The sequence below is a fragment of the Microplitis mediator genome, chromosome 6 (assembly GCF_029852145.1).
Source record: "Microplitis mediator isolate UGA2020A chromosome 6, iyMicMedi2.1, whole genome shotgun sequence".
NCBI lineage: Eukaryota > Metazoa > Arthropoda > Insecta > Hymenoptera > Braconidae > Microplitis > Microplitis mediator.
Genome location: NC_079974.1, coordinates 21,504,756 through 21,526,512, shown reverse-complemented (window position 1 = coordinate 21,526,512; position 21,757 = coordinate 21,504,756). Strand labels below are relative to the sequence as shown.

General features: G+C 30.5%; 1 protein-coding gene across 3 annotated transcripts in view; it reads left to right on the top strand.

The window, feature by feature from the left end:
- LOC130670211 (apoptosis-stimulating of p53 protein 2) overlaps nt 1-21,757 on the top strand; it is a 119,089-nt gene that overhangs the window by 34,780 nt on the left and 62,552 nt on the right. Inside the window, exons 1-2 of one of the 3 annotated variants that reach the window (XM_057473492.1) lie at nt 3,109-3,368; nt 6,136-6,191. In XM_057473492.1, coding sequence (XP_057329475.1) covers nt 6,159-6,191 — 33 coding nt within the window. In that variant the 5' untranslated portion in view covers nt 3,109-3,368; nt 6,136-6,158. Of the gene's footprint in view, nt 1-3,108; nt 3,369-6,135; nt 6,192-17,616; nt 17,989-21,757 lie in introns of those variants that run through there. The other 2 variants (XM_057473493.1, XM_057473490.1) reach the window with 2 other exon arrangements.

The following is a 21,757-nucleotide window of genomic DNA, read 5'->3' as shown; positions in this document are numbered from 1 at the left end:
TCGACTGAGTCGCGCTCTACAATTTTATTCCATTACCGATAGTCTCTAATTTAGACTAAAATAAAAGAGAGATAAAATAAAAAAAACAAAAAAAAAGTAAATAAATAGAATAGATTAAACTAAAAGCCACGAAATAATATAATTTAAAACGCTTTCCACCGGTTAACTTAGCGCTTAACGACTTCCATAAATCACCTTCTATACGACAATTGAATCCAACTTTTATTTAACACTCAAATAATCCAAGAATTAATTTTTCATTGTGACAATAATCATTTGTCCGTGTCTTTGTAGAAAAAATTTTTTTTAAAATCTTTTCCCATCACTGGTACAAAAATTTATCCCACCATTTTTTCTATACCACGAAAATATATTTTTTATCTTAAATATTTAATGGTTTTTTTTTTTAATAGATTCCATTAATTAATTACTTTTATATTATAAAAATAAATAAATTTAAAAAAATGAGTGAATGAAGAAAGATCGAGGTAAGGTGTACGCTGGTCCATTCAGTCAGATTGCTCCCTACTCTACAACTTTTTCATTTCTCTCAGCATCTGAGCATATCAGTTCTCTTTTACTTCTCTTGAGACTTGACTGTTAGCTCAAAGCGTCTTTCATATATATACATATATATATATCTTATTCGCTCTTTTAAAAATCTCAGTATACTGCTCAGCCATCTTGGCCCCCCCAAGTCTCGTTCGTCTGCAAAACAACCATCTCCCCTTCCCAAGTATTAACATTCCATTCGCGCCGTCCTTGTCCAGTCTGGAGAACAGCGCGCCAACGTACAGAGCTAAAACGTTTTACGCTTAAAACTCACCGCGTACTCTTTGTACACATTATAATACACATAAAACTACCGCGACAACGAGTAGAGGACACATTGCTAACTATTTTCCCGGCTATCGGATTACCTTGAAGAGTTTTTTACAAAACTGAGAAGGCTCGAAGGACCAAAGCAGCCTCCCCTATCGCCTTTTAATCTTTTATTTAACTTCCAAGCACAATAAAAAACAAAAAAACCTTTCTGATACACATCAATACATCACAATATATGTATACACATATGTATTTATAAATATATATAGATATAGATATATTAATAATAAAATCACCGCACCTACTGAACAGGCTTGTCCGTAAATGGGAGTGGAGCATCAGATCAGAGAAAGTGTGCAAGAAAGATACTGAATTATAAGCTTTCTTCAAAGAGAACACCCACCAAGATTTAATCATCAACTTATTCCTCTTCATCCTACAACCCACCGACATCAATCCTCCCGAAAATTAACCTCCAAAATGTATAACATTCAAAAAGTAACTAAAGCGATCCAAAAATTCCTTTGCAATAGAGCAATTTAGATAACAGCAGCTATTGTTATTTCGCGCTTAAGGCTTTTAAATATATTTATCCTGCGTCATACCGGCACGGCTCAATGGTTAGCTCTGAAAAATGGGCATTGTGGTCATGAATCATAAGTCATGAACAAAAAAACATTAAAAATAAAAAAAAAAGCCTTTCACCCTTCGTTTTAAATTACTCGTTAAATTCTCGTGTGACCACAGTCCAATCTTTTCCCCAAAAAATAAACAACAAATAAGAGGAAATAATAATAACAATCATAATCATAACCATAATAAGAGCCCAAAAAAAAAAACAAGTATTGTAAGCTCGGTTTATTGTTAGACAATGTCGATTGTCAAGTATTCAAGTCAAACAAAATGACAAAAGACCGTTCAACACAAAAGTTTAACTTATGCACCATACAAATACGCTCAATATCTAAATTATGCATTAACATATATATAAATAAGTATATATAAAGTGCTGTATAATTAGCGCATCTCGTTAATCAGGCCAATGAAATTCTTTCGTATATTGAAGTTCTAGGAATAATTTTTTCATTAATAATTACTCTGCAATTAGAGTAATCCGGAGTAATAATAAATTATTACTTCGCAGAGTAAAATATACTTCATTTGAATTTTTTTTTAAGTCACTTCCGGATTACTCGAAATCGCGGGGTAATTTTTATAAAGAAGTCCCCCGTAAAATCAATAAAAAAAAATTTATGTTTAAATAAACTATCCCACTGCGAAACTATTCCCCTTCTATAAAACCATTACTACTTTTCCCCCTCTCTAAACTATAGTAGTATAGTAGGAACGATCGCAGGTAACGTGCCAGGCAATGGCGGCAGCACCTGGGGAATCGAAATAAACCTCCTGGCCCCAGGAATATTACATGAATTTGAATAAAAGCAATAACTCCTGGCGATTGGCCGGTTCTTGTATCACTTGACTCGGATTGGCCGTCACCAAACTCTGCGCCGGTTCGAGTTAAGATTAAACTTAAATATTTCTTGTTTTACGCTCCACGGTATAAGCACACGCTATTGTGTATAGTAACTACACTATGGTCGTCGGGTTTTAGCTTAGCTGTATGTTGTGCTGCTTCAGTTCAACTCACCTCGGCCCCACGGACGGCGGCCAGGCGGACATTTTGTACGCGAGTTGCGCGCGTACGATAAAAAAATAATAAATCACTGTTTTAATACCCCATTTTTTATTATCAGCTCCGAAAAATTCAAATGTACATTTTTTATTTTATTATTACTACTGTGTTATTGATTAATTACACGTGTAATTACTCTGTTGTCAAGTAATTGCTAGTCTATCACAAATTTCGGAGTTTAAATTGTCAAATTCGATTAAGTATGTGTTTAAATTGTTATTTTTTTTGAACTCGTGACCGTTGGTCTGGATCTACTTGCGGATGCTGGAATCTCTTGAGCGCCTGCGCTCTTTTAACATTTTTAAATAAACCAAAACTGCTGGACCGGCTGTATGTATAGTGTGCATTACATATATATATAGATAGATATATATATATATATATATATGAATGTATGTATGTATGTTGTAACCGTTTTCTTGGATTGGCGATCTTCAGCCACTTCTTGTTCATCTTCAGGCTCCTTAGTTCCTCGTCTTCGGTGTTCGCAATTTCTCGTTGCTAGCAGCATCATCTCGCGGTTCATTGGTGGCGCTTTTAAGATAAATATATTTCGTACGGACCCCAATGCGACACCAATTGCTTTTAAATCTGTGGAATTTTTTATATTTTAGTCTATAGAAGGAATTTAATACTTATATTTAGTGATATCGTGTCTGTGTATTGATTTTTTGCATCTAATAATAATAATAATAATAGTATACTATTATTATTGATGGTGTTTGATGTTCAGTGAAACAAGTGTTACCTGAATAAAATAGTGTGTGTAATTGAGGTGTGTTTTATTGATTTTAAAATCTGGATTACACGGGGGAGTCGGCTTTTAATTTATTGGTTCATAACAAAGGTAACTTTTATTTATTTCTTTATTTCTTATTGCAGATGAAAAAAATCAGCTTTATTAAGATGAGCAGATAACCATCGACTTCCGTTAAAGTAAATGGTTATTAATATGTTAAGATATGGAGATGATATTAAAAGATATATGAGAATCAATCACGTATAACTGTGCGAAGCGTTTAGTTGCCAGTAGGTTTAGTTTATAATAGCGAGGAAGAAAACGGGATCGAAGACGATTATCATTGACATTACGTTGTTCTATATCTGCGGAAATGTTAATTTTACGTTGAAAGTGCGTATGCGATTACGGGGACTCGAGTCGTTAGAAAACCGGTACGGTGTCATTAATGTGTCGCGTGATTCACATTTTCCTTTGGGATAGAAGTCGTTTACTTGATCACGTCTTTTATTTGTGTGTAAGCCCCGAGAAAGGCGGATTGTAATCGGTTAAGTAACGTTTTTTCGACGTTTTTTATTTTACAAAATACGATGATCATTATCATAATCATAAATAAGTTTTATCTTATCGTCAATCGGTTTTTCGATTTGTCACGTTTACGATAATTATTTCTGACACTAAGTATTTCTTACTCACTTATTTTAGTTTATTGTTATACGACGGTCTAAATAATTATTTTTGAATTACCCAGTGCGAAATTTGTTCATTATAGTAAAAATTTTTTTATGGTTTTGCAGATAAAAAAAATGAAAATGTTTTTTTTCTATTGTTTTTATTCATCCATAGTTTCTCTTTGAAAGTTTAGATATGTGTAACATTTGTATGAAATTTTTTAGAGCGGAAGGATATATGTAGTTGAACAAAAAAACAATATCTATATCTATATCTATATATATATTTGGAGTGATCGGTGGCCGTCTTTTGTAGCGAAAGAAACTCCGTCTCGGGTATTATTTTTTATCAAGAAGTTGTAAGCTGGGGTTTTATTTATATTTATATAAAGTGCAGACATGGGAGTACGTAGCGTATGTACTTTGATGATTGCTACTGTTAAAAAAATCTAAAAGATATAGTCGTATGTCGCGTATCGTATATCGTTGAAAACAACTTCTCGTATACTGGGTATAGTAGATGAGAATAATGTATAATGTAATGTAATGTAATGTAAGAAGAAGACGGTTGTAGTCCGCGATCGTGGGCCATACCAGAGAAGAAAAGTCACGGCTTGGAGATCTGCGAGGCACGACCTCGAGCGACGACTTGGCGGCGGATCACGTAACCTTGAAACTCTTCTCGACGGTTCGCGCGTTTAAAAACACACGAGAGACCCTCCATCGTGGCAAGGAATGCGCTCGATTACTCTCCCACCTTATTTTTATTCATATTTTTTACCCATTTTATATTATTATTATCATTATATTTTACTAATTTACATTTTTTAGAAAAATTTTTATTTACTTTTTTACTAGTTTTATTAAAATAACTTCTCTTTCAACATACTCATAAAACCGTTATTTTATTACATATTTTAAATTCCTCATTCTTAGCTCATAAATTATTTCAATTAAAAAATATTATTTCCCAAGACAATTTATATATATATATATTTTTTCTTATCAATAAATCAATTCAAATCAATGGTAAATAAATAAAATAATAATTTACAACTAATAAAGTTAACAGAACAATTATTCTACGTGTTAAAATAAACGCAGCTTAAATACCTGACATAAAATAAATATAAATATATATGTTACAGACCATTAGCATTTAGCGGGTAAAGTGGAGCTCTCTGGGCTCTCCAGCATTCCAGCAAATTATTCGATCGCAACATTGCCTGTTATTTGCCGTAATTTTGTAGCTTCTCTTTACACATACCAGTCAACTGGATACTAAATCCACACAACATAACATAATATATAATATATATATATAACACAGCTGGAAAAAAGAGGGAAAGAGAGAGAGTAGACAATGAAGCTCATAATGACGCTTTTCCGTTTTATTCTGAATCCCATAAGTGCAAGCGACGTAGCAATGCTCGTGCGAAATTACCGCTAAAGTTATGAGCCTATCCCTCCCACTCAATCTCCAGCTCCAGCTCCGTTTTTCATCCTTCTACATCGCGCTTATCTTCTTTTGCCACTGCAATTAAATCCCACAGGAAGAGACTCGAGATAAGACTTTGAAAAAATAAATTTTTATTTTTATTTTCATACCCACTCATAAATATACATTTTTTTTAATTACTTTATGTATTCATAAGTTTATAATTACGTAATTACTATCTAGATAATACATTAGTACATTGACCAAACCTCAAATTGACCACAATCACTGATGAACTCCACCTCGTGCACACGTGATTGGCGGCCTGCCAATAATTATATATCTATATATACACTTGTGCATATACATATGCATATATATAATTACACAGTTTAGGGTGACATATAGGTGCTTTAATACACGAGTATTAAACCGATTTTACTCGGGCTGTTACAAGATAAAATGATACTCGACTAACAATCGTTTGTCTCTTGTAGATGTACTTAACACACAAATCCATATATCTGTATATATGTTACATATATATGTGGAGGATGTTAAATAATTTTATCTAATATATATGCACTGTAGAATGTGCTGTTCGGATAATCCGTTTACCGATAGATAAATTGATCCCCCATTCAGTGCCATGCAACATTAATGCTACCCTGTTAATCCTAAATTTTAAATTTTACACCCACCCACTACTTTATTACAATTATGAATTATTTATTGTTGTGTACATGACATATAATCCTTTTTTTAGGACCACACACGGAACGAGATGGTATGAGAGAAGGCGCCGGCAGCGTTGCCGAGGTGGTGAGTTTATTTTATTTATTTTTTTTTTTCTTTATTATACTTCTAGAAGTGTAGAAATTTGAATTTTAATTAGACAGTCAATTACTCTAAATCTTATTAACAATTTTTTTCGGAAACTCCGATAACACTGAGTATTTTTTTTTAAATTGAATATTTTATTTGCTAGACGTCAATGAAAAATTAAACAAAAAAGAATTTATTTTCGAAATGAATTTACAGCGAAACTGTAGATTTTAGAAAAAAATGTTTGAAACAAAAATTGTAGAAAATTTAATTTACTACAAAAAAGGTCTAGAAGTTGATTGACGTATCTCTGATAGATTCAAAGTTATATAGAAAATAAATAACGAATCAATTTATTTGAAATTGATATGTTCAAATTTTTTTTTTTTTTACTTGAGATTGCAATTACATCGAAAAAATCAGACTTATGTAAAAATGTAATGAAACCTTTTTTGTAGAGAATTTAATTAGCTACAAAATTGTTCCTATACATTTTTGCCATATCTCTATTATTTTAGGCCGAATTTCAATTTTCTTCTCATAACTCTAAATTTTTTTTTAAGTTATCCATCTGATTGATTTTTTTAAATATATAGAAACATACTATACTATTTTATTTCACATGTCAGTAGTTTTTAATATCTTTTAGTCGTGCATTCGAAAGTTGACGAATATTCGAAAAATTCCAATATATGAAAAATTCAAATACTTGAATAATTCAAATTACTGAAATGATATTTGATTATAACTTCAAAGTGAATATAAATATTTTATCAGTCATAAATGAAATGATTGTTCTATCATAAAGCAAAAAAAAATTTATAACATGTATTTCATTTTAACGATATTTCTGACAAGCAAAAAAATGCGTTACCCATAAAATAAAAAAAATATTTTGTCGATTCAGAAAATTTCAATTTCATAGTTGAGCGGCTAACAGACGTTTTGCACTGTTTCTCGCGGGTACGTGACGAATGTCGAGGAACCTATACGTGAACTTTTAACCCCAGAATTTTTTTCAAAGTACCAGTGTCAACAATTGACGCCTCACATCCATGGCTCACATCGAGACCCGGATAAATAGGGATAAAGATGAAATATCTGTAGAAGTTATATTATTTGAAACTCTTCCCAAGTCTCGGGAGACCAGTTGGCAAGTAAAATTGTAAGGCAAAAGGTAGCATGTGTAGCACATTTATATAAACAATCCAAGTTGTGGCCGCAAGAGAATTTGTTATGTACGTCAAGTATATTTGTTGACGATAAATTTGTGTGTCAATATGTCAGTATTGTCTTTTATTTGATTCGCATTCGCATTGCTGAGAAATCGTGATGTAGGCTACTGGGTCAAATCAAATTTATTTAGAGTTCATTATTTAAATATGCTACAGTTTTTATTTTATTTCAATTTATCAGTACACTTTTTCTCATTAATGTCGATATCCGCCTTCTATTGTCCGTAAATAATTTATCAGATAAAAAAAGAATATTTTATTTAGATGATTCAATTTTTAAGTTGATAAAAAAAAATGAATTTTATGAAAAAAATAACAAAACCAAAAAATATATGATATAAATCACTGTACGATAAACATAAATATAGAGATGGATAATCAACGAGAGCGTGGAAATTCCACATGACCGAATCACCGGATTCGCTGGTAATTAGAGAGACGTATAACGTACATATATATATAGATTTATATATACATATATGTGAACAGAGGCCGGTGGCATTAATTAGTGCGGGGACGCGTGACCGTGCGAGAAATAAATGCGTCCTAGCTTACAGCTTGTCGTGTGGCCCGATCAGATGAATAATTTGCGCCAGCCGTGTGACTTCTTCACTTCCGGTCAGCCTTTCTCTCTCTATCTTCTGCCCCTTTTACACTGCACATAACACTTTTATTTGCAACCAGACTTTACTCCAAAACCCAGACACCAGATACCGCACGAATTAATCCCCTACGAAAAAAGTTTTAGGTTTTGTTAATTTTTTTTTCATTGGAAATCCATCAATTTTTTTCCCTGGTTTTTTATTCATGACTTTAACTTGTAGATATTTTTTATGAAAGATAAGTAAATGTGTTTTTGATGACACGGAAAATTGTATAGTAAAAAATTTTATTTTTTTTTGTTAAATTTACATTTTCGTGGGAAAACGGGCAAAAAATCGGTATCAGTGATAAGCGATCCATCCAACGCACGTCGCGGAAGACGTAAAAGAGTAGTGTATAAAAATTACAAAAAAAAAAAAAAAAAAGTTTAAATGTAGATAAGGACGATGGGGACGTGCTGAGGACGTGTAACGGGTGTCCAGTGGGAATGTCATGGGAACCCGCGATTAAGTCGATCCTTCAACCGCGAATATTCTATACTATATATATGGATATATTATATACTATACACTACTCTACTCTACTCAGTACGAAAGGAATGGAATGGAAAGTGGAATCGCTTATTCCCAGACAATCGTGCATCCTCTCGCTGGATTTTATTATTATAACTTTTGTCTTGGTAATCAGGTCGGCGTAAGTCGTGTCACGACTACTTTTTTTTCCATCTTATAATAATTCACTATTTTTTTTTTACTCTTGCACTTTATAACAAATTGAGTCATTTATATTTAAATAAAAAAATTAATACTTTTTAAAATTTTAAATTAAAATATTTTCTTGCGGCATTAATTTAATAACAGGTGGGGTTTCATTGTAAGAAATGATTCTTAAAAATAAATCTCGGAGTAAGAATGAAATATAAATGAAAAAATTTCGACGCTTTATAAAAGAAGGACCTGACACTTGCCAGACCTGACCTGCCTCTTACAGTTACCCAGATGTCTACTGATGCACTTGAAAAAAAATTAGAAAAAAAGGTTCAGTTGTTGTATAATCCTGGACCATTTATCCGTAACGTAGGGACGACAGATAGACGAATAGACAAGCGGACAAGTGGTTTCACTTTGTGTGCCGCTCCAAAGCATTAGACATAGCATAGCACACTAAAGTATAGATGTATAGAATATAGATTTTCACTCGTCATATCTATAGTTAAGTAGTCTGCACACACTAAAAACTTTTGACAAGTAAAGCCACTATGGCATTTTATACATTGCATTAGTGAACTACAATATACAAACCCAGTGGGTCTAAAGTAAAGTTTACAACTACGAATAGAATAGGAGTAGACAAAATAATGCTAGAATCGAACTCGGCACACTAAAACGTGCTCTGAGTTGCTTTGGCTCTTCCAACATTACTGTATATACATATATGTGTAAGAGTGACTGCACTACACTACACTATGCCCCCTTCGTATTCGAAGTTCATTCTACAGCCGACCTGCTTTCTCCGCAGAAAGCTGCGTTCACCTGACAGAAAAAATAAAAAGTCTGTCGGCAGACCCTACGGCACAAGAGAAGCTCGACAAACAGAAATATGCATTGAAAACTAAATTTTATATATGTATATATTCAGGTTTTCATCCAATTCTCACCTTGTTTTTTATTGTGTTTTATTTATCGTGTCCACCCATAGTCAATAACATTTTTTTCATAATTTTTTACCGCTCGAAAACTTCATCTGCTAGTCGATATCCATTTTTATTTTAATTTACGGCCGAACATCGAATTTTTAGTAGATTTCATAGAAATCTATCTTTTGCATTTGTCCTCATGGTGGAATTTTCAAAGAATTTTGCCATAATCTATCATAATTCATCGAGTAGATTCCAAAAATACCATTGGTTCAAAAGTTTATATATGTAATATAACGCGCCATGTTGCGACGATAGCGGCCACAATTTTTAACAGATCTTAATGAAACTCGGTACACTTATTCTAAGAACGATTAGCTTGGTTGAGTTCGAAGATGAGCAAAATCGGTCAGCCAGTTTAGAAATGGTGAACATTTTAAATTCCAAAAAAAAAAAAAAAGAAAAATTCTACTTTTTTGGTTTTTTTCGTAAATAACTTTTTAACGGGTATATCTATCCTTATTACGTAAAAAAAAACTTGATAGCCGATAGAAAAAGCTATATTTTCCTTTTTTCATTTTTTGTTTTACGATAATTGTTCGACTTTTAATAAGGGTTCAAAGTCACATAATTGACTTATGTGTTATGGTGATAATGCCATTGTTTATATCTTTAAAAATTTTTGATGGGTGATTATTAAATTACATATATTTATTAAAAGTGGAACAATTATCGTAAGAAATCTACTTCCATTTCGGATGCCGAATGGCCTTTTTTTTTAAATTTACTCCGTTTTTAGTGCCCGTGATTAAACACTAGCGGATTGCCCGCGTTTAATTTTCAATAAAAATTGAATACTTTTAAAAATAATAAATTAATATACTTTTTTTTCATAATAAAAGTATTCCAAAGCGATAAAAAAAATTATAAAATTCAAGATAATATATACATCAATAAAAGTTTGAACGGAGAATTCGATGCATAGAAATGAGCCGTAAATTCCAAAACTAGTCTATATCTACTAGTACCGGTCGTCTAGGAAACTTGTCCGCAGCTTCGTCGAATTCACAATATATAGATCATGCCATTATATTTATATATATATTCCTATACACAGAAGGGAGAAAACTATTCCCGACTAACCTACTATACCCATCAAATATTCTATTCCACCTCACAAGTCAATCTAATTTTCATACCACAATATCATATCATGCGATATAATATATCATTCACACAATTCTCTACTCAATCATACTCATCCACTTTATCACTTGGAACCATATCACGGTTTAGAGCTCAAAAAAATTAGCGTTTCGCTGGTGTGCAGTGCAATATGTACGTTAATGAATATCCTGAGTGGTTTATTGCTTAACATACAACATAGAGGTTCTTAGCTCGGCTTGTTTGGTTCTACAGCACTGCACATATATATAATACCTTTGTAGTCGAAGTATTAATACATAACATTAGCGTCGATACGCGTACTCGAGATTAAGTACTGGGACTTAACTCTGAGACTTGGAATAGAAATAAACGGGTGACTTGGAATCATAATGTTGAGAAATGCTTACAGGCATGCGAAAACACTTTGCAGAACACGTAATACATGACACTTAAAATGTATTCCTGGTTATCGAATGTATACGTAAATTTAATTTCCTTAACTTATGAACTTTTGAGTCTGGAGTCTACAGTCTGCATCTTTTTTATGTCTCAACAAAACTTACTCAAAGATTAACTACAAAAGAGTAGACTTTCACAGTAGATATGGAGAGTTTATTTAGTATCAAAAGTATTTTCTTGACTTTATAAACTTTAAATAGGAGTAACACTTAATCTGCTTAATTAATTCAATATTTATTTGTATAGAGCAGATTGTTTTTTTTTTATTTTATTCAAGTGAAAGAGTTAAATAAATATATAAAATATATAAAGAACAAAAACCATTAAGGGGTTATATCCACTTGCGAGGCAGAAAAAACGCGTTTTTTTGTGAATTTTTTTCCAAGAGGCATTTTATTTTATACATTAATGGAAAAAATGTACTTAAACAGAATTTAATGTACTTTAACAATCAGCGGTTTATTTAAAAAAATATTGGATCCCCTAGCTCCTGTAGATGATCTGCGGAGAGACCTCCAAAAAAAGATGCTTGGCGGTGAGCAAGATATCTCTGGTCCAAATTATCTGAAAACCAAAAACCAAAAATATTTAGTTTTGTAATAAATAAATACAGGTAATGATCGAAGGTCTAGTCAAAATTTTGATTTTTGACAAAATGGCGGCTGTTCAAAAAAAAAATTCAATTTTTCATGAAAATTTTTCACTTCGAAGTGGCTTAAAAAATCGAAATTATTGTCCAAAACCTTATTCCTTCGATCATTACCTGAAAAATATATCTGAGTAAGTCGTGTAAAAATTTCAAACCGATCGGTTTAGCGGTTTCGGAGAAATTTTGCTCACCGACTCTGAAAACACGGTTTTGAGATAAACGCGTTTAAAGTTTCGGGAACGATTTACACTAAATTAAAATTTTTTTTTTTCAACTTACATCGTGTCATCTATTCCAGCATCATAAGAGGAACCCTCTGCTTCGTCGTTTGCCTCCAAAATGTTTAATTGTTGTTGTCTACGAGCCATTCTCCCCTCGCGCGTCGACCCTTGCGCTATTGCGTCCGAAATTGAGATGCGCTCTGCGTCGTCTTTACTCGCGTAGGAATGAGCATTGGGTCCAAGTGATAATCCCATAGCACTCAAATAACATTTACTTGAATTAATTGAACTTTACACACTGAGAAATACACAAACTGAGCACAAACACAACTTGTCTACGTGGAAATCACTTTTAACTGATGAATTCACATATTTTTAACTTAAAATTCCTCAACATAGGTTTCAAGTATAAACTAGACCTTTTGTATTATTATTTTAGGGTCCCAAACACAATATAAGTCGAGAACAAAAGTATAGCGGCTACGAGAAATAGCTGCTACTCCGGCTCGCGCTCTGCCTACTTCCGAACGCTCGGAGACGTCCTTACTAATACGCTCATATCTCCGAAACTAATTGTCGGATCGATTTGAAATTTTCAGAGAATATTCTTGAATATATGTACATTCAAAAAATGACAAAAAAAAAAATTCGATTTTTTGAAAATCACAAGTGGATATAACCCCTTAACTCTAGATAAATACGTGATTTCGTTTAAATTTATTTCAATTGAATTGAATCGTTTTATATTTCGCGCGGTTGTAATGGTTGACTTATACTATGATATACTTTTTAACACACATGGAGTGAAAGAGAGAGAGTGGAGTTAAACAAACAGTAAAATTTCACACGCTTTGATTTTATTAAATAGTCTATAGGCAAACAGAGTTTTAATTAAATAATTGCTACCGTTTTGAGTTTATAATCTGCAGGTTAAATATTTCGCGAACGGTATTCATTGTTGGAGTTTGAGAATTTTTTTTTGGCTCACTGTTTTTTTTATAACCATTTTATGAGTGAATAAAAATTAAAGTGATAAATAATATGAATTTATAATCAATTTATAATGCACGGACAAATTTTTTCAACCATAAATTCCAATTTATTTATATTATATATATATATATATATATTTAAATATTTAATTTACTAAATATGAATGCTAATTAAATTTTTTAAATTTTAAAATTCAAATTATAAATAAATGAAATTTTACTGATTTTAATTCTTGAATAAATTTTTTTTAATATAAAAAAAAATATACTCAGTGATGCAATGAATATATTAATTTATAAAATTTAATTAATTAAAATTAAAATATTTGTCAAGTCATACATATTTATTAAGAAATTAATTATAAATAAATAGATATCAATTTTGAAATTTTGAAATTTGAGAGAAAATGGAAAAAAAACATTTGTATAAAATAATTTTATTTTAGTACACGGAGAAAAAAATATAGTAAATTTTACTAAAATATGAGAATAATTACTAAATTTGGATAGTAACCTTGAAACGCTTATGATTTATATGAAAAATTCATAAACAGATTAGCATATTTTACAAGTCGTTTAGTAAATTTTACTATTCCAGTTTAGTAAATTTTACTATCCCATTTAGTAAATTTTACTATCCCATTTAGTAAATTTTACTATCCCATTTAGTAAATTTTACTATATTAGAATGGAAAAAAATTAAATTAAATTTTTATTATTAGTTTTTCAACTTTTTATTATTATTGATTATTATTATTATTATTCCTGTCATCTGTATTGGTGTTGATGTGGATTTTTGTTTTTTAAAAAATCACTTGATTCAACCGAGATTCGAACCCTGATCTCCCGCGCGCGAGCCCTTTCCTATGTCTGACGGTCCGATGTGTCCTTTGAACAAAAGCTTCAAAAACTTGTAATACATCTTTGTATATGCTATCCCCACTAACTGTTAATTTTATCTATACATAGTAGAATTTACTATACAGATAGTAAAAAAATATAATCGTGTTAGCAAAAAATACATTGCGTATAGTAATTTTTAATATCTTATTATGTAATTATTACTAACTAGTAAATTTTACTAAACGTTTAGTAATAATTACAATATAGAATGTATTTTTTCATATCTGTTAGTAAATTTTACTATAGTATTGTAATTTTTATTATACTTTTTTCTCCGTGTATAAAAAAACAAGTTGACCGATAGTATTACGTATTATTAAATTTTACACAGCAGTTTTGTTTTACTATAAATGTAATCGTTGGTATAGAGCATTTACATCTGCCATAAAGTACTTCCTTACTAGTACCAATGAAATACAAACCGCGTCTCGGATCCTCGGTAACGGAGTAACATTCGTGGGTATGGGAATTTTGTATCATCAAATTAATTTAATAGCTAGATAATAAAACTACTCCGACAGTTCGATTCGCATTCATTTAATAAATTACAATTTTTTACCGCTTTTTTTTATTGACCCGCTACAAATTTCAATCAATGAATAAAATATTTTTTCTATTAGTGACATAAATGATCTCTTTTAAATATTTTATCTCGACATATATACCAATTAGTAATTCACAATCGCTACATGACTGCCCGAATATATCAATCACTAATTTAATTATTTAATTGATTAATTAAAAATATTTTATCTCCAAATTCCCTTGACATCAAATTCACATTTTTTTGTAGTTATCAAAATTTTTATTTAATCCACCAAATTTATCCGACGTCTGCTAAAAAATAATCCCGATGAAAACACCAGCAGAAACTAAAATTATTTTTAACCCGCCTAATTCAAATTTATTTAAAACTTCGAGCCAAACTAAATTCAAATAAAAAAACTAAAATACTCCAGTTTAATTTAAATAAAAAAAAAAATACTGCTGTCACAAAAATTTTATTTATCATTTACACAAAGTACTTGTCAAGTATTTGAATAAAAATACGTCATCAATTTTAAAAATAAATTTCTCCAAGTTCAACAATAGAAAAAAAATATTTAAATGCATAAATAATTTGATATTTTAAAATTAAAATGAAGTTAGCATGAATAGACCATAGAAATAAACACACATATACCAGCTTGCCGGTGCATATATACTTAAAATATCTAAATATAAAGCTTACAATTCGAGGTTGCGAGTTCGGTGGCGTTGAACCACCTTATATTTTATGTGTTAGTCTTAACTTACTATCTCAACTGCTTAAATCTAAGTGACTAGTGTACTAAATCCACTCGTATCACTTAATATCATCATCAACATCATCATCATCATCATCATCATCATCATCATCACCGACATATTATCCTACATACGTAAAACAAACTACTGAATTGCCCATTTAAATCTAAACACATTGTTATTTGTTTACTGGTTTACATTACACTATATATTATATATTATATATTACATATACATATATATTACATTATAGTAAGTGACCCGTACTGAGTCAAGGACAAAGGGATCGTGAAGGTTACATTACGTAATGTACAAGTCATTTTATTAATTCAAAATCTCTTCCGGTCATTTTTTTCGTCTATCAAATTTCTAACTTATTATTGTTATTAGTTTTTTTTTTTAAGACCGTTGAGTCATGGCTCGCGAACAAAAGTCTATTCATACAAACATACGCTTCAAAGAAAAAATTTTGATGAATAATTTTATTGTTATTAATTTACAAGTGATTAATTATCATTTTTATTTTTTGAATTATGATTTATTAATTTTTCTTCTCATTTTTACAAGTGTAATTTAATAGTTATTATAAATTAATTGCTCAAGATAAAACACTGATCTGCAGTGTAATTAAATTTTCGCTTTCTCACAGTTTAATATTACTAAGGAGTTTAAAAGATATATATCGTACCGTGTAAATGCCATGAGATGCGATGAAATATTAAGTCTACTCAGTATTATCATTCTTATATTATATATATATATGTATATATATTTGTACGAGTAACAAATAACAAGCGACTTTTGCTGCATTGACATTTTATCCCCCAAAAAGTTTCCTGTCGACGGTAGTTATGTAACATAATCTCCTGTCATTAATTACTATGGAGGATGAGACATATATATAGATATATATGTTTTTTTTTTTGAACACTTGACACGTTTTTCATGAAATGACAACTATAAATATGTCAACTTTGTTGTTGTTAAAATAATTATATTTACTTAACATGTTATATTTTTATGACATAAAGTCGATCGTGTTGATTTAATGCTCTTGTAATTTTTTTATTTTTAAAAATATATCGCGGGTGATAAATGAATTACAGAGAAAAGTTAAATTAATGTTAATAAAAAAATATGATGTCATTTATTTTTAACGTATGAGCGATAATTAACTTCTTAGAAAAAAAAATTATGCCTGTTACAGATGGTCGTAATGTTTTTTTAAATTTTCCACCGGTTGGTCTGTTCGTGGCACGAAAATCTAATACTTAATTAACTAAATTATTTTGTACTAGCGTCAGAACTCATTAAAATAATAATTTTATTTAAAATAATTAATTAAGTACTTGAAGTTTAATTATAACTAATGAAGTTTCAAAATTTAGTTGCCAGAACCATTAATTTTTGATAATTCGTTTACTAATTCGGAGTTCAATTAAAAATTTAATTTTTTCTAAATTTCCATTGATATTTTTTATGAGTACATAAAAATTTGATAAAAAAAAATTCCAGATTTTTAAATTTAAAAATATAAACTGACAAATTTATGATAATTCAAATATTCAAAAAAAAGTTGTCATATATTTTCAACTGTATGTTAATTGACTCATTTTTTAAAAATGAAAAAAATTTTCCTCAAATTATTTTTTTACTAGATAAATATTTTTCTTCAAAGAATTTCTTAATCTGACACTAAAACAAATGTCTAAAAAAAAAATGTCCATTAGAAAAAAAATGCACTAAAGACTAGAACCTCTAAGTGCAAACGCATGTATAAAACTCTAGTTGATCTCATCTTCGTGAACCCCGGATGGATTCTTCTTCTTACAAGAGGTAAATCCTCAAGACTGCTAAGCATGGTCGATGCTCGTATTCACCTAGACCACTCGTACCCCACGTATAAAGTGTATAATCTGTAAATCAGTTAGTCATGCTTTGGCATTTTGCACGTGTATAACTTTCTTCCCAACTAAACAACACAAAACCTATAAATATATATATCGCTTACTTGTGTCCGTACTCATACTCGTACTCATATATATACATTAATAAATATAAATAATATATATTTAGTTTTTAGTACACATTATACTATCGCGCATTTCCCATTTCTCTTAGATCATCTTGATAATAATAAATTTAATTAAGTATCCAGTAAAGTTATCGTGTACGAGGTGTCTCGAAGCCAAAGCCATAACTTTCTACATACATACTTAAATTATTTGTGATATATTTGTGAGTCTGAGATATTTATTACAAATAGTTGATAGTTTTGCTGTAAAATGGATCGTGGAAATATTACGAGCGCAAATGGCAGACGGGAATTACCGACAATCACGAATTATTCGGATACCAGAGTTACTTGGGTCGATAATCATCCTGATCAGGAAGAGGATCAGGATCTGGATCAGAATGAACGTCGGGTAGTGGTTCTTGAGAATGGGAATAATCAAAGTTCCGATAGCAAGACATTTACGAGTAGGGATCCAACAACGATGTTGGTAGATGAGTTTAAGGACGATCTTGACGTGCCATCGGGGAATAATACTCAAGAGCTGGATGAACCAGTTGAGTATTTCCTACTCGACGATTCACCCATGGCCAGATTTGCCAGAAGTGCCAAGTGGGCATATAAGAAAGTGAGTTGCTTCATTTTTTTAAACTTCTGTTAAATATTTACAAGAGGCGGGAAAAAAATTTAATTTTTTTATTAAACAATATATTAGGGGAAGGGGGGGGGGGCAAAATGGGATACCCTCAAAATTTCGTCAAAATTTTTTTTCTCGAAAAACTTTCGAAAATGGTCAAAAATGACATCTAGTATCATTTTACACTATTAAAAGCTGAAAAAAAAAAAATTTTTATATTTTTTGCGAAAAGTATAATATTGGCGCCAATTTCAAATTTTGAAAAGAAATAACAAGGAAAAACTTATTTAAAAATATGTTGAGAGTAAATTTTATTACTTACATCAATTTAGAAAGACATTATTACATCAATTTTATTCACTTGAAAAAAAAAAAAAAAAAAATTTACTTTTTTTTGGGGTATCCCATTTTGCCCGCAGAAAATAAAAATTTTTTTTCTGATGGCAGTCTAAAATTCGTTATATTTATTTCAAATAGAATCAAAATGAAGCCAATTTACGATATTTATGTCCCTAAAAACTAAATTTTTCGTTAAGTATCCCGTTTTGCCCCCCCCCCCTTCCCCTATATTTATACTGTTGATGTATTTGAGCATTACTAAAGATTTTAAAAAAAATATTTGAAAAGAAATATGAAATATTTTTTCAGAGGTTTCTTAATAAAATAAACTCGAATCCATCAAAAGAATAAATAAAAAAAAAATCTAAATATATTTGGCTCTTGAAGGTATTTAAATACCAGCGTTAACCATTTAAATGACTTGAAGTTTTGATAAATTAAGAAACTTCATAAAAAAAAAAAAAAAAAAAAAAATATTGTTAAGCACGTGGTGAAAATCTCGGGTTTGTCTTTAAAAACTTATGAAATATTTTTTATTATTTTTCTCTACTACTCCTTTGTGTATTTTTTTTCGGGATTTAAATGATCCAATTATAGAGTTTAAAAAAAAAACTATATAAACCCCAGAGCAAGTCGGTGAAGTATAATCCCGCGAGAAGCGTATTGCGTGAATTCATTTTTCATTCGACGCAATTAACCCAGTTTGTGTCGGGATATTTCAAAGCCCATACACCGCGAGGTTGTAAAGCTTTTCGTCATTTTAATTGGAATCTAACATTTTGCCGGCTTCTTCATCGACTCTACACTAACTAAAATTTCAGATAATAACTAACAATATAAGCTGATTACTTTTTTTACGCTTCAGAATCCTACATAAAGCTTATTTAATTCATTTTCCGTTGCCATTTACCAACGTACTTTTCAAAATATATATATATACAGACGAAAATATATGAGATAAGAACTAGACACGATTGCTTCAACTTAACGTTTGGTAATATCATACATATTTGCATATCAAAGTTTTAGATTCTTAACATTTCAAATATGTACATATATACGTATACATATATATTTATATACTAAATTTGTGTTGAAATGCCTCAGTCTACTCGTATTTCCTTATTTCAAGCAACCTTGTTTCTTGGATCAAATATTCATATTCATATACGACATACATATATACATGTATATACATATATCCATGACATACATATTTATATTCATGTTTTACACTTGAAAATCTCTCAAATACAACTTGCATCTGTTACATCGTGCTCTCGGGATATTTTTGTACAAATATGTAAATTGCTATATGGTAACCTAAACTGTTTTATTATTATTGTTTTTTTTTTTCATTATTCATCACAACATTTTATAATTCAAATTTTTTACGAGGGAAATAAAAGTGAGCAAGCATTATTAAAATGTTACCACACATTTTTCCATCCAATATTTATTTTATAAGTAAATTTTTTTATAAATTGGGCACTTAAAAAATTTGTGCATTTAAATTTTGTCAATGGAAGACAGGAATGACTCTTGGGGTCGCGGTTCAAGTCCCGTTCGGAGTATTTGAGTGTATTTTTTTTTTTTTTTTTTTTTTTTTTTTTTTTTTTTGCAATATTAAATTTTATTAATACTTTACATTGAAATGATAAGGTATTTTATTAACCGAGCATACAGTTTGAAAACCGTTTCGTGCCAGTGAATTTAGCAAAACGTTGTATTGCTTTGAGAAGAGACAGGATGAGAAGCTTTCGCCTGGGGCTTGGATGTTAGACTAGTGTAGTGAAGAAATGGAATGTAGATGTAATAGTTATACGTCTTCATCACAACTATACCTTATATCAAATCTTATATATATATATAGCATACAATATATATGAAAGTAGATGAGAAAGAGAAGCGACAAGTCCCAGACTGTCGTCAGAGAAGTAACTTGTACCGCTGAAGCGGGAAAACTCTCTTTCTCACACTTGTCGCATCTTCTCGTACTCGTACTTTACACTTGGCTTCGTTGTCATCCTGACAAGAGAGTAAAGACTCAAGTGTGCATCTAAGAGCCGCGGTATGACCTATTTCGTATTGTGGGAAAGATTCACGAGCCCTTAACATTTATTTTCATCTCTTATTTATTTTTTTTCTTTTCTCTTACTCCAGAAAGTCAACTTTTTTTCGACTCAACTCGCGCCACTTCTCACCGTATTTTCTTCTCTTCATTTCTTTTTATTTATTCTTTACTCCACTATATTTAAGTAACGGAATACTCTTTATTTTATAAAAATATTTCTTTTTTTATCAAACAATTATTTTTATTTTTAACTCTAGTCAAAAATAATTTATTACTCATGCAAAACTTGATATCTGGATTTTAAAAAATAGTTAATCCAGAATGTCCTGTAGGTGAAATATAACACTATTCCTTCTCAACTGGTTATTCGTGACTCAAGAACCCTTATGTATACTACAATATCCTCTTATTCCGACTGTATTTATTGTTCCACCTGTCGCTAAGCCAAATGAAACCAAAAGAAAGCCCTTATGACCACTTGTATCACACTTCAATTAATTCGATTCTCTCTTCATTAAATTATACCTTTAAATCTCTCTATAATCTTATCTTCATACACGTTTTTTAACTTTATTTTCAATGTCGGATCTGGAATGCGGTTAAAAACGCTTCGAAGTTGAAGAGTTATCGCTTAAAAATATAAAAAAGTATACACATTTAAATACGAGGCAATGAAAAATAAGTTAAAGATGGTACAGAACAAGAAGAAGAAGAAAAAAGTATAAATAAGAGAGTGGAAGTGGATATATGCATAAAAAAACACATGTTTTAAGGTTGTAAAAGCCCTCGGCGTATCAGCCTTAAGCTCTTTCTCTAACCCTTTTATTTATTTTCCTGCATATATCTTTCTTTAACAGTACCACTTGTTAAATCTTTTTGAAGTTGATTCAAAAAATAAATAAATAAAATAGAGTTGAGATAATTGAGAGATAAAAGTTTTTAAAAATCATAAATAACAAACAGTGAACTTGATTTTTATTTTTTAAATTTTTCTTTGTTCCCGCTGTCGAACAATTCGCTTGTGCAAAAAAAAAAACTATGATAAAAGAAAATAAATATGTCTCGATATACTGCGGTGCCATCGTTTAACCTCATACATTTAGTTTTTTTCTTATACATTTTAGCTCTAAGAGCATTTTCAAGTCTCGAGGGTACTTTGCTTCAATTTTTCAAATACCGAGTCACGTTAGATATTTTTCACATAGTAACCGCTGCGTTGGATACACAAACTTGCTAACAAATGGTTGCTACATCTGTTTAGATAAATTTATCTTACAGTTTTCTTTTATTATACGCACACTTAAATATAATACCAGAATAGGGGTTTCGTAAAAATACGAGTACTTA